Genomic DNA, 15,227 nt, shown 5'->3' with positions numbered 1-15,227 from the left:
CATTCAGAGGGAAAAATGAGTATGCAATGAAATAGAGGACTTTCAAACAATCGTGATGAAAAGAACAGAGCTGAAGGAAAATCTGACTCTCAAAATACAAGGCTAAAGAGAAGCATAAGAAAAGTAAATAGGAAGGAGAAATGAAAAGATATCTAATAAGGGTAAATTGCTTACCTACTTATGTACCTATGTCATAACTCCTAAGAACTTTATCATTATTAAAGCGGTTAGAAGAAGTATGTTTAGACAGAGGGCAAGGACGAGTTGAAAATGATAGGATGATATTTTTTAAAATTAAGGCATGAGAAAAAGGAATGCACTGGCAGAAAGTGGAGAGAAAATGGAATGGAGTAAATTACTGCACATAAAAGAAGCATGAAAGAGCTTTTACAGCGGAGAGGATGATGCAGCATGTGGGGAGAAGAGTATATGAACCTTACTGTCATCAGAATTGCTTCAATGAGGGAAGAATATAGACAATCAATTGAGTATAGAAATCTAGCTTACCCTACAGGAAAGTAGGAGGAGAAGCTAAGTGGGGTGAGGCAAACAGAAAAGAGGGCAAATTAGGAGAGATGTAGGTCAGAAACTAAACAGGAAGAGTAATACACAGTAACCATAATGATGCAAAAGTCTCTCTAATAAAGACCTCATTTCACAAATACATAGAGAAATGAGTCAAATGTATAAAAATACAAGTTATTTTCCAATTGATAAATGGGCAAAGGATATAAACAGGCAGTTCTCAGACAAAGTAATTAAAGCTCTCCAGAGACATGCAAAAAATGCTCTAAACCACTATTAATTAGAGAAATGCAAATTAAAACAATTCTGAGTTACCACTCCACATCTATCAGACTGGCTGTTATGACAGAAAAGGATAATGACAAAATCAGAAGGGGAGATGGGAAAACTGAAACTGTTGAGGCAGTTGTGAATTGATTTAACCATTCTGGAGAGCAATTTGGACCTATGCCCAAAGGGCTATAAAACAGTACATACTCTTTGTTGTATATACCAAAGAAAAAGAAAAACAAAAGGGGAAAGGATATATATATATGTAATATAAAAATATTCAAAGCAGCTTTTTTTTTGAGGAAAAAAACTGGATAGTAAAGGGATATTCATCACCTGGGGAATGGCTAAATAATTTATAGTATATGATTATAACGGAATTCCATTGTGCTATAAAAAATGACAAGCAAAAGGAGCTTAGAAAAACCTGTAAAGACTTACACAAATTAAAGCAGTTAAATAAGCAGAACCAGAACAAACATTGTACACAGTGGTGGGAATACTGTACAAGGAACAATTCTGGATAGTTTTATCTATTCTCAGCAATACAAAGATTCAAAACAATCCCAAAGAAGTCATGAATAAAAAATGTCATCTGCTTCCAAAGAAAAGAACTGATGGGAGTCTGATCCCAGACTAAAGCAAACTTTTTCATTCCTCTTAATTTTTTTTTGTTCAAGTTTCCTTCCACAAAAGGGGTAATACTACTAATAAAAGAATGTTTTACATGTAAAATTTATAGGAGGACTGCACATCATGGGGAGAGAGATGAAGAATTCAAAACAAAATTCTTTTTTAAATGTTGGAAACATTCCTAGCTGTGTGACCCTGGGCAAGTTACTTAACCCCCACTGCCTATCCCTTACCCACTCTTCTGCCCTGAAACCAATATACAGTATGGATTCCAAGATAGAAGGTAAAGATTTAAAAGAAATGAAAATTTTTTAAAAGTTGGAAATTGCTTTTGTATGTAACTTGGGGTAAAGAATTACATTTAGACACATTACATTAAAAACTACATTTTTAAAAAAAGAGTAATAATTGAAGAACAAAAATTCATTAAGAAAAATAACCAATGAGATAACGTGCCAAAACTTATTGCTAAAAGCAGTCCTAAGGGAAGAATTTATATTTCTAGAAACTTCATTAACAAAAGAGAAAAAGAACAAACCAAAGAACCAGGTATACAATTTTAAAATTACAACAAAACAAACCTGAAAAAAATCCAATAAAAAAATAGAAATTCTGAAAAATCAAAGGAGAAATTATTGGTAAAACTAGAAGCTTTTTTCTGGGAAAAATAAGGAACTAATTTGAATTTTAAGACAGGTAATCAAATTGTAAAAATAAAAAAAAGGAAAGTCACAACAATTGAAGAAGAAATTTAAAATTAATCAGAAATGCCCAGCTATGCTCACAAAACTACTTTTACAGGAAATGAATATTTACAAAAACATAAAGTAACTCAGTTTAACAAGAGAAACAGATTAAATAATTCAGCATCAGAAAAACAAATAACCCTACAAGAACTAAACAAATCAAACCCAAAAAAACAAATAAGAAAGAAGGGAAGTGAATGAAATGCTAGAAAAATTAAGAGCTAACAGATGTCTAGGGAAAACTGAATAGGGAGAAATAGGGATGTACCTCCTTTTCTGCAGCACACAGTACATACACAAAGGTTGACCATGTACTAGGGTATAAAATCATAGCAAACAAATGCAAAAAAGCAGAAATAACAAATACAACTTTCTCAGATCATAATATAATAAAAATAATTAATAAGGGCTCATGGAGAGGCAAATTTAAAATCAATTAGAATTTATATAATCTAACTCTTCAAAACTGATGGGTCAGGAGCAGCTGGGTGGCTCAGTGGATTGAGAGTCAGGCCTAGAGACAGGAGGTCCTAGGTTCAAATCTGGCCTTAGACACTTCCTAGCTGTGTGACCCTGGGCAAGTCACTTAATCCCCATTGTCTTGCCCTTACCACCCTTCTGCCTTGGAACCAATATACTGTATTGATTCCAAGATGGAAGGTAAGGATTTTTTATTAAAATAAAAAAACTGATGGGTCAAAGAACAAATCAAAGAAAGAATTATTGATTTCACTGACGAGAATGACAAAGAGGAGGCAAAATATCAAAATCTATGGTATACAGTATCATCTGCAATGGGGTCAAGTTAGAAGCCTTCCCAATAAGATCAGGGGTGAAGCAGGGATGCCCATTATCACCTCTATTATTTCATATTGCACTAGAAATACTAGCAGTATCAATTAGAGAAGAAAATGAAATTGAAGGGATTAAAATCGGCAATGAGGAAACTAAACTATCACTCTGTGTAGGATATGATGGTATACTTAAAGCATCCTAGAAAATCAACTAAAAAGCTAGTAGAAATAATTAACAACTTTAGCAAAATTGCAGGGTACAAAATAAACCCACACAAATCATCAACATTTCTATATATTTTCAACCAAACTCAACAGCAAGATTTAGAAAGAGAAACTCCATTTAAAAATCACTCTAGACATTTATAAAATATTTGGGAATCTATTTGCACACAGGAATTATATGAACACAACAATAAAACATTTTCATACAATTAAAACTAGATCTAAATAATTGGAAAAACATTAATTGTTCGTGGGTAGGACAAGCTAATATAATAAAAATGACAATCCTTCCTAAACTAATGTCCTTATTCAGTAATAAGTATGGACCTATCAAAGTACAAAAAAAATTTTTATAGAATCATAAAAATGTATAACAAAGTTTATCTAGAAGAACAAAAAAACAAGAATATCAAGGGAAGTAATGAAAAAAAGTGAAAGACAATGGTCTGACAGTACCAAATCTTAAACTGTACTATAAAGCAGTGATCATCAAAATAATAGGGTACTGGCTAAAAGACTGAAGAGTGGATCAATGGAATAGAATAGGGATAAATGACCTCAGCAAGATAGCATTTGATAAACCCAAAGATTCCAGCATTTGGGACAAGAACTCAATATTTGACAAAAACTGCTGGGAAAATTGGAAAACAGTATAGGATTCAAAATGGATAAATATTAAGAATGAAATCCTAAATAAATTTGGAGAACATAGAATAGTATACCTGTCAGATCTAGGGGAAAGGAAGGAATGTAAGACCAAACAAGAGATAGAGAACATTACAAAATGTAAAATGAGTACTTTTGATTATTATATTATGTTACATATCACATATATCATATAATCACATATGATTAATAAATAATGATTTAATTTAATATAATTAAAAAGGTTCTGTATAAAGCAAACCAATGCAACCAAAATTACTGGGAAAAAATTTTATAACAAAAATCTCTGACAAAGGGCTAATTTCCCAAATATATAAGGAACTAAGTCAAATTTACAAAACATCAAGCTATTCCTCATTTGACAAATGGTCAAGGGACATGAATAGGCAGTTTTCTGATAAAGAAATCAAAACTATCAATAATCACATGAAAAAGTATACTAAATCCCCGATTATAGAAATGCAAATCAAAACAACTCTACTAAGGTACCACCCCACACCTAGCAGATTGGCCAAAATGACAGTAAAGGAAAATAATAAATGTTGGAGGGGATGTGGTAAAATTGAGACACTAATACATTGCTGGTGGAGTTGTGAACTGAAACCATTCTGGAAGGCAATTTGGAATTATGCCCAAAGGACTTTAAAAGAATGCATGTCCTTTGATCCAGCAATACCCCTACTGGGTTTCTGCTCCAAAGAGATATTAAAAAAATATTTGTACAAAAATCTTTATAGCTGTACTTTCTGTTGTGGCAAAAAATTGGAAAATGAGGGGGTGTCCATTGATTGGGGAATGGCTGAACAAATTGTGGTACATGTTGGTGATGGAATACTATTGTGCTCAAAGGAATAATAAAGTGGAGGAATTCCATGTGAACTGGAAGAATCTCCATGAATTGATGCAGAGTTAAATGAGCAGAACCAAGAGAACATTGTACACAGAAACAAACATTGTGGAATGATCAAATGTAATCAACTTAGCTACTAGTAGCAACACAATGACCCAGGACAATCCTGAGGGACTTGTGAGAAAGAAGCTATCCACATCCAAAGAAAGAACTGTGTAAGTAGAAATGTAGAAGAAAAACATATGACTTCATCACTTGGTTCTATGGGTATATGATTGGGGATTTTGGTTTTAAAAGATCACAAATATGAATAATATGTAAACAGGTTAACCCAGTGGAACTACTTGTCAGCTCTGGGAGGGAGGAAGGAGAGAACATGAATAATGTAAGCATAGAAAAACATTCTAAATCAATCAATCAATAAATTTAACTAAAAAATAAAATAAAACAAAAAACACCAACAATCACCTCAAAGAAAGCCTAAAGAAAGAAGTTTCTGGATTGTCAGCCAAAATCCAGAATTGTGCAAGTCAAATAAAAAAATCCTGCAAACAGCCAAAGATGAGTTCAAGGAACCTGTAAGACCTGACAGTTTGTATTATAAATAAGAAAAATATTTAGAATATAACATTTCAAAGGGCATAAGATATTGACTTATAACCAAGAATAACTTTCCCTGAAAAGCTGAGTGTAACCCTGAAAGAAAAAAACAGACCTTTTATGACAGAACATTTTCAGTATCACCATTTAGGTAGAGGCTGAAAGTCAAAGGGATAACTTCCAAAAGTTTAATCTCACGTTTCTTTCAATGAACCTCTCTCCAACCACAGATAATATACCTGAACATAGTGCTCAATGGTAGGCTCACTCTCACATTCACTTATACTCCTCCTAGCCTAGTGATACTGAAACCCCAGTAGCTGACATAGGATGTTTTCAGATTTTTGACTCAGTACTCCGTCAGGTCTAACCCCCTCAGCCTGTCCCATGATGTCCCACTCCAAATATGCTTGCCCTTTTCTTTCTCATTCCACCTCTAGCCCTTGCTGACACGTATACCCTCTTCCTGCTAACAGAGCTTCCTTCTTTCTACACTACTGACTGCATTCTCCTATCCCACACAGACTCAATGTTCATGGGGAGTGGGGTAAAAATACTCCTTGCTCTCCAGTGCCACTTTAAGGTCTTTCCTTCAACTATCTACGCAACCTCTCCCCCTGAAGTTCATGCTATCCAAATTTGCCACCCAACAGACCTCAATAGCTATTATCAATGGATTTCAGGGCATTGTTTTCCCTTTCCCAATGAGTTTAGTCGTCCCTTGCACTCAGAAGAGGGCTATCAACATTCCCGGTATCCCTTCAAATACCTTAAAAGCCCAGGTCCTCCATATACTCAGTCCCCAAGACCGACTAATCCAAACCATCTCTGCCAGAGATGGGCATAATCCTTGACCTTGCCATCACCACATTTCCATGTGGAGAAATTCCAAAATCCTTAAAGTGATCACAATCTTGACTGTTCCTTCTTTCCTTGAGCTTGACTCTTCTTGATCCTCACACTGTGACTTCCATTCCCACCACAACCCAGTTCCTTACCAGACAATCACCCCTCCACTGGTTATACTCTCTCCTCCTTTTCCTATCTTAAACCTTGTTGAACCAATTCAACTTCACTCTCAGCTCCCCTTTTCCCCGTCCTTTTGAAAATCATACTCTACGATGCCCCGATTCCAAATTATTCTTATCTTCCTGTGTTATTCACCTGTTACTGAATGCAACTAGAGGAAGTCACAAAAGGGTTGCCCGGACCCTATACATGTCTACCATCATTTCCTCTCTCTCTCTCTTCATCTTCACTCTCTCCCCTTCTACTGTGCTACTTTTTCCTACTGCCTATCATGTCCATGCCTACCCCATGATTAAAAACTCATTTCTGATAGTTCCACTCCTCTTCATGACTAAATGCCTTTAGAAATGTTTCTACTGCCTCTCCTCCTATTCTATCTTCTGCCTCCTCTGCAATATTAGGTTCATCCTCATTATTCAACTGAAAACCAATAATCTCATAATTGACCAATCAAATTGGCCTTTTCTCCATCCTGATCCTCCTTGCCCTCTCTGAAGCATACTGTGCGTCACTTTCTCCTTCTGGACTCTCTCTCCTCTCTGTTTTCATAACATAGCTCACTAGTACTTCTTTGTAAGACTCTTCCTTTTAAGTATCCCTTACTAGTTCTTATATATATAGTGTGTATCCAAATATTTACAGGTTGTTTCCTCTACTAGAATGAACAGTCTTTGGGAAAAACTGAATATTTGAGAGTTCGTTTTGGCATTTTTTTGTATCTTCAGCACTTAACACGATGCCTAGCACACAGTAACTGTTCGGTAAATGCTTGTTTATTGATTAATCAACCAGGAGGCAATAGCTTCAGAAAAACAAACTTCCTGATCCTTGAGGATTAAAAGAAAGAGATTGAAAAGAACTAGAATCTATAAAAGGATAAGTGAGGGAATGATTAAACTAATTATAATATGTGAATGGAATGGAATATCATTACACCTTAAAAATTTTGAAAGAGATTATTTAGGAGAATCCTAGAAAATGTGAAACAATGTAGAGTCAACGGAATAGAACAACAGTTTTTATAAGGCCAGGCTCAAGATAAAAAAAAGCATTCAAATGTTTTTGGTCATGGCTGCTATGTTAATCGGTATAGTTTGATTTCTTTCTTGGTTTTTAATTAAGGGGTTGGGAAAGAAGGGCAGAGAAAAAAATAGATTAAGAAAGACCACTGAAATATTGTCTTTAAATATACAGAAGAAAAAAATTTAAAAAAAATAATAAAAAATATACAGAAGAGAAGCAAAAAAAAAAAGAAAAGCAGGGCAGTCTTGAACATTATATGGTATTTATTATATACTATTTACAAAAGCAAAGGGCATGAAATGGAAATTAAAGGTTTCATATATATATTCTTTTTGTATTCTGCTATGTATATAGAAATGTTCATTTGGGTCTTTAACTTCAGGGAAAAAAACATAATGGAAAGGCTAAAAGCTCCAATAAAATTTTTTTAAGTTAACTTTGTTCAGGATAAAGAAATGTGTATTGTATATTGGGAAGACTTCTATGCCAAATGAGTAAAAATAGTTTTGTCATTTAAAGGGTGAAATAATTTTACATTTACTTTGACTATATTTTGTATTGTGTATCTGTGTATTTGTTGCTTCCTTTTGAACAGAATTTTAAGTTCTTCAGAGGCAGAAGCTGTCTCTAGGACAATTCCTGTTCAATAAAATGCTTGCTGAAAGAATGAATGAAAACATTTTAAAACCTGCAGTCCCTCCTCTTCCCCTTTCATGTAAGTCATCCCCCCAAATTGGAATGCACTTTCTCTTCACTTCCAACTACAGAATCATTAACTTCTTTCCAAGTCCACTGAGGCACCACCATTCTATTTTCCAAGCAAAGTAACCTTTTCCCAGAGCACATTACGTTTTCTTACTCTGTACATTTAGTATCTTGCTATAACTAGAATGAATTTCTTCCCCTCTGACCTCACCTCTACGCCACTTAATCCTTACCCTCTTTTGAGGATTAGGATAGATAATAATGCTTCCAAATCCCCCTAGTTATTAGTGCTTCCTCCCTCCCTCCTCAAATTACTTTTCAGTACACACTGCTAACCCAATACTTAAATGTGAACTTATTAGAGTGTTTCATTTTTGTCTTCATATCCCCAATGTCTATAAAACAGCATGTAAGAAGCACTCCATTAAGTATCTATTGAGCTGAATTACAAATAACAAAGTCGACAGAAAGCCTACTTTAGAGTCATGAAGACTTGGATTCAAGTCCCATCTTTGATACATTCAAGCTCCCTTGCCCTCAGTTTCCTCAACTAAAATGAGGGGGATGGAGTGGATAACCTATAATATGGTCCTTTTCAGTTCTAAATCTATGACTGTATCTTAACAATTACCGAGCAAGTGTCCATCTTTATATGTTGACGGAGCTTCCTTACCAGATGTTCTTTACACCAATAAAATCTCACACACACACTCTCTCACTCTCTCTTTAATACAGATATAGATTGTTTTCAACTTACATTAATAATTTCATCTTTACAAAACACTAATGCTTCAGACTGCTTGCTTGGAGGGAAAGCTGCTTCAAATGCTTGTTTTGCCGCAGTTGCAGCTGGGGCATAAGAGTCACATTGGGCTATTAGCCAATATCCCATAAGACTTTTTAAATGAGGTGCCAAATGTTTCTTTACTTTTAGGATAAGTCTTTCAAAAGCTATTTGCGTGGCTTCTCGAACACGACGATCATAATCCTATTAAAAATACAAATTTGGTTATAAAATAATTATTTCATCCTCCTAAGAATGTGCCTACAGAGACAAATGAAAAATACCTGAGGTTTCTTTATTTTAAATACCAGTTAAATTCAAGAAAAGAAACATTTTTGACCTGACCTGGCAAGTTTCTGATTTGACTGACTTTTTTACTTTTCAAGCAGTTAAGCTATATAGGTTAAACTGTCTAAACATTTTTTCCCCTTGGAAGTGTGAAGGTATGATTAACTCTCTCCTTGCCTGTTTTCAAATTACTCAACAAAAACTGAAAACACCCCTAATTAACACTAAGTAGGAGAGTCCACAAGCCACTTGCTAAAAGTGGGTATTCACCTCCAGAAGCGACTAGCCACCCCCTGGACCAATGCTAAGCAAATTTAAAGACTAATTGACTCCTGTAAAGTAGAGGAAGGGACAGGAAGGGATGTGGGAAAAGGACTATAAAAGTCCTGAACTTTCTGTCCAAGAGGTCTTCAGTCAGAATTTCTGACTTGGAGGATCTTGGACTGGGACTTGGAGCTACATCTTGGGTCTACTTCGACCTGGGACTCTGGCTCTTGGACTGCTTCAAATAAGACTGCTCCTGGATCTTCAGGCTGGGTGAGTGAGAAGCTGACCCTCCTTTCCTGACTTCTGGAGAGATTAGTTCAGGAGAGGCCTCCCCTTCTTAGAAGAGGTCACATGGATTGAACCCTTGTTTAATTCACTACAACTCCTCCAGTGGAGGGGTTAATGAGCCCTGCCTGGGTTGAAGCTGGAACTAGAGCAATGGGGTGATAGGCTAGACTTCTTACTCTACCCTCTTTGTAAAGCATAAGGTTCTTTTACTCTGCTTATACAAATTCCTTCAAATTTGCTGCTTAAAAAACTCCATCAAAGGGAGATCTTACAAATTTAACTGTGTTCATTACAATAAACAAAAGTAGTAATTTTAAAACAAAAAAAGGGGGGGTTTGTACTTACAAGAGAAATTTTGCAATAAATTCTTGGCCAATATGGAAGCACACCTTTAACAACCTCTGCCTCTCTTTGATCACACATTGTCCCAAATTCTTGCATAGCCTAATAAAAAGAATCAATATATACAAGGTTAGTAATATTTTCTATAGAACACATGAGTAGCAAAAAACCTCCCTGACTTCATGAGAACTCACTATTTGTCACATTTATTTTGTTTAGCTTGGGGAAATGAGTTTAAATAATGTAAATGGAGATTACATAGCTTACTTTTCATCTCTGCCACTTGAAAACACTTACAATATTCCCTCATAGACTAACATAAAAAGAAATTTTGACATTTTATAAAAATCTTCTTAAAATAATACACAAATAAATTTCCTAATATGTACAGAACTAGTCAATATTCTAAAGGAATTTTTTAAAATCATAGCAACAAGCCAATTCTCATCTCTCACATGGAGGTAGAACTGTCTACTATGTTTCTAAAGTTAATGCTTCAGAAAAATCACTTGGAAATATGTAAATCTAATCTAATTTCCCTTACAAATAATATGGTTAATACAACAAGCTATGATTTTGACTCTTCTAATGGAACACTTTATTTTTTAAAAAGGGCTTTCTTGCCTAATTTTTAGTTAAAGAAGTAAACTTGCTTTCAATTTTGTTGTGACATCTTTCTTGGAAAGTTTTCGTAGGACCACCCGGAAATCAGAATCTACCAGGCTATCTATTTCTTCTGCTCCTTGTACAGCAGGAACATAGCCTAAGTCACTCTGAGATGTCCCAAAACCAATAAATCCAGGTACTGTTCCACGTTCTTTTGCAAGGAGTTCTGCAGCACGGCCACTGTTTGAGGGCTGATGAAAAGCAAAAAAGACAGATCATAGAATTAACTTCCAAGACCAAACAAGAAATTCTTTAAAATTATCTTCACAGGGGACAGCTGGGTAGCTCGGAGGATTGAGAGTCAGGCCTAGAGACAGGAGGTCCTAGATTCAAATCTTACCTCAGACACTTCCCAGCTGTATGACCCTGGGTAAGTTACTTAACCCCCATTGCCTAGCTCTTACCACTCTTCTGCCTTGGAACCAATACACAGTATTGATTCCAAGATGGAAGGTGAGGGTTTTAAAAAAAAAATTATCTTCACAGTAAATATTCACTTAAGAATCTTTGTTTTTTAGTCTGAGACTTACAATATCAAATACTCCCCAATAAAATGGCCTATGATTCTATACCAAGATAAATTCAAAATGGGTAAATGACCGAAATATAAAGAGTTAATTCATAAATAAATTAAATTAACATTATCTGTCAGATCTAGAGGAAAGGAAGGAATTTTAAGAGCAAGCAAGAGATAGAGAACATTATAAAATGTAAAATGGATAATTTTAATTATATTAAGTTTAAAAGTTTCTAATGCAACTAAACTTAGAAGGGAAGCAACAAACTGGGGGGGGGGGGATTTTTATAACAAAACTCTCTGACAAGGGTCTAATTTCCCAAATATATAAGGAATGAACTCAAATGTAAATGAAATCAAGTCATTCCCCAATTGACAAATGGTCAAAGGATATGAATAGGCAGTTTTCAGATGAAGAAATCAAAACTATCAATAATCACATGAAAAAGTGTTCTAAATCCCAACTAATTAGAGAAATGCAAATCAAAATAATTCTTGAGGTACTACCTCACACCTAGCATATTGGGCAATATGAAAGTAAAGGAAAATGATGAATGTTGGAGGGGATGAAGCAAAATTGGGACACTAATACATTGTTGGTAGAGTTGTGAATGGATCCAACCATTCTGTAAGGCAATTTAAAAAATATATACCTATTGATCCAACAATACTACTACTAGGTTTGTACCCCAAAGAGATAATAAGGAAAAATACTTGTACAAAAAATAGCCATGCTCTCTGTGGTGACAAAAAATTGGAAAATGAGGAGGTGTCCACAGATTGAGGAAGGGGTGAACAAATTGTGGTATATGATGGTATACTATTGCACTATAAGGAACCATAAACTGCTTGATTTCCATAGGAGCTTAAAGAACTCCATGAACTAATATGGAGCTCCACCAGGGTCTCTCTGCCTTTTTGTAACAAACTGGAAGTGGGGAGATTGGGTGGCCACATAGAGTGCTCTTGAAGGACCAGCCCTGGAACCTATTTTCTCTATGACCCCCTTGCCCCTAGAGCCCCTGCAGTCAAGTTAATAAAGAACCACTTACCATTCCATGGAATATGCTAGGAACTGATAAGGACCCTGACCCCGGGAGTTCCTGTCCACACCCCCACCCCAGGAATTCCTGTATACTCTTCCTATCATAAAAGTGTATAAAAAGCCTGCAAGCTCCAGACTCGGGGCCCAGCCATTGTTAGAGTGCGGAGCCCAAACTGCAGTTTGTTTAATAAACTCCCTCCTGTGTGTGACATTGTTGGTCATTGTTTCATCCTTAGGACCGATAACCGGGTACTTCATATGGGGGCTCATCCAGGATCCCACGAAGGAAAGAGAGTATGACCAACAGAGGGAGGGGACCCTTGTCGCCGGGGCAACTCAAGACGATGGGATCCAGAACACGTCACATCTCGGTGGAGGACGGTAGGGTCCGGGGAGTAGCCTCTGGAGGTATTGAATGAATGTGCGGAGAATGTTGTGTGAGAGTGAGGGGGTAAGGTCTCCTGAGACATCGACATATGGCTAAGCGGCTGACCACTGGTCACCGGCCTGGGGGTTGTTCGGGATGGCCTATTGCCAAGCCGAACTCATTTGCGAGAACTGTCCACCTATTTCTGAGAGTGGACCGGGAAAGCACGCAGTTCCTATTTCCCTCGAGGGGATAGGTCGGAAATCCTAGGAAGCTTGTTTACGAAGACTGTGACACCCCTCTTGGTTACCTTCACCTAAGGATCCCCGACTCCCTCTCCCTTGGATGGGCCATGGGAAGAATCCATTGGACTCGACTCCCTTAAGCAGGGTACTCTAGCCAGTTGATTTTAGTCGACTTTGTTTGGGGTGGTTAGAGGCCCCTCAGATGGAATTCAGGGTGGTTAGAGGGCCCCTGGTTGAAATTTTGGTGGTTAGAGGCCCCCCGTTGGAAGTAGGAAACCCAGTGGACGCACTGGAGGAAGGGGGTGCGGCCCCAGAGGACACACCACTAGTTTTGGGACCACTCACCCCCAGCCCCTTGGGGTGAGTAGAGGAGCACATCCAACCCAACATTCATATTTGTTCTGTCTGTCTTGGCTGTCCAGTCCATCTTTGTGTACAGTTTACTAACTCCTTTCATTCTACGGACAGGGAGAGTCCACCTAAGAGGTCCACCTCACTCTCCCTCATGACGACTCATTTCTCTGTCTTCAAGGCGAGGGCCCACAATCTCAATGGCCATTAAAAAAACAAACAAACCTGATTTCTTTTAATGTTGAATGACCATGTTATATCTTCGATAAGATATCCATGGCACCCTCAAATTGTAATACCATCCTCTACTTGGGGAGTGGCTGTGCTGGCCTTCTTCCTCTTCAGTCTAGGAAGACTCAGGTGGGGAGTGGCTCCCAAGCCTGAGGTCTGAGCCAGTTAGGGAATAGCCAACCCAATTAAGACAAAGGGAGAAGCATCCCCACATGCCCCTCCTGTTGGGAAGAGATCAAATCTAAGCAGCCTGAGCGAAAATTCAATTGGGTGTTTTTGTTTGTTGTTTGTTTCCTCTCATGTTGCATAGTGGAGCAACAACAAGAAAAAAATTAGGAAATTGGCTTTTTGATACCCTAAATTCTAACACAATTAGAATGGTAATTGGACATATTTTGCAGGAAAGAGGACACAATATGGACAGAAGCTGCTTACCTTTTAGTTTTATCCCCTCCACCAGGTTCCCAGTTCTCCAAACTCTACTCTTTGCTTGGATTTTAAGGCAAGGGCCCACCGAGAAATCCAGGCAGAGATAAGGGAAACTGAGAAGCTATCAGTTCATTGATCAGATCTGTCTTCCTCCTCTGCTGCAAAGAGGAAAAGGGTAGATTCGGAGCAGAAAGACAACTGGTGAGACACCCCTACTTTCGGGATGTTTCTGTTTATCGTTGTCTTTGTCACAGTCTCATCTCTCTATGTATTCTTAAATTGGACACTCACAAAAAGGAAAATGGGGGAGTTGCAAGATTGAACTTCCCACAATCAAAAATCCTCAGCAGAGGACAAAAGCAAATAGCTATTCAATTTCTTCCTCTTTCTTCCTTTGGATGGGCCCCCAAAGGAGAGAAAAAGAGAAAAATTCCGAACAGAAAAGGGAGATTTTTACAACAGACCTTGAGTTATAGTGCAGTAGGGAGCGCATCAGTCTCATAAGCCGAAGGGAAGGTGCCGAGTTCCATCCTCAAGGGGGATGTGATACAATTGGAGAAGCTTCTAAGGCAAAAAGAGGCATCTGATGGGATTAGCCAGCCCAACTCAGAACTAACTCAAGGTCTATTGTTAGCCTGAAACCAGTGAAGTAGGGCTTCCCCTCAGGGAGGAACTCCCCTGACAAGGTCAAAACCTGGGTTTTCTACCCCCAACTAAGTAAACTGGGGATCACCAAATTTCTCCAAGCTACAAATTTGGGGACTTCTAGATTCCATGTTGACAGTACAAAATCTTACTGGAGAAAATAACTGACAGTTAAAATTGGCCGTATGGAAGTTAATAACACCATAAGTCAAACAATGATAAAAACAAAAGCAAAAGTCTGCAAATTAGATAAAGAAATTAAGCATCTCCTAAGGAAAATTCATCTATAAAACAGATATAATTTAAGAATATAAAATAAGAAAAAATAATAAAGAATATAAATTAAGACAGCCATGAACTTAAAGAGACATATTAAGGAATCTTAAAACCGTTCAGATATATTTGAAACAGAGGGCAAAGTAGAACTTGAAAGAATCTACCAGTCACCTCCTGAAAGAAATCTCAAAATGAAAACTGGAGAATATTATAGCCAAAATCCAGAGTTCCCAAGGCAAGGGAGAAAATACTTCCAAATGCTAGAAAGAATTCAAGTACCAAGAAATCAGTCAAGATCACTAAGGATTTAGCAGCCACCTTTAAAAAGCAGTGGAAATTTTACATATGACATTCTAGAAAGAAAAAGAGCTGGGCTTATAAACCATTAACAATGTAACTAGCAATGAGTTAGGGAAAAAA

The 15,227-nt window shown here is 37.0% G+C and overlaps 1 protein-coding gene across 3 annotated transcripts in view; it reads right to left on the bottom strand.

Annotated features, from left to right (window-relative positions):
* LTN1 (listerin E3 ubiquitin protein ligase 1) overlaps nt 1–15,227 on the bottom strand; it is a 117,991-nt gene that overhangs the window by 87,842 nt on the left and 14,922 nt on the right. Inside the window, exons 1-4 of one of the 3 annotated variants that reach the window (XM_056825978.1) lie at nt 14,351–14,459; nt 10,689–10,892; nt 10,039–10,137; nt 8,824–9,054 (exon numbers count right to left, since the gene is read on the bottom strand). In XM_056825978.1, coding sequence (XP_056681956.1) covers nt 8,824–9,054; nt 10,039–10,134 — 327 coding nt within the window. In that variant the 5' untranslated portion in view covers nt 10,135–10,137; nt 10,689–10,892; nt 14,351–14,459. Of the gene's footprint in view, nt 1–8,823; nt 9,055–10,038; nt 10,138–10,659; nt 10,893–14,350; nt 14,460–15,227 lie in introns of those variants that run through there. The other 2 variants (XM_007493136.3, XM_007493137.3) reach the window with 2 other exon arrangements.

The sequence above is a fragment of the Monodelphis domestica genome, chromosome 4 (genome assembly GCF_027887165.1).
Source record: "Monodelphis domestica isolate mMonDom1 chromosome 4, mMonDom1.pri, whole genome shotgun sequence".
Taxonomy (NCBI): Eukaryota; Metazoa; Chordata; class Mammalia; order Didelphimorphia; family Didelphidae; genus Monodelphis; species Monodelphis domestica.
Note: the sequence above shows the minus strand (reverse complement) of the source record. Positions and strands in the feature narration are given on the sequence as shown.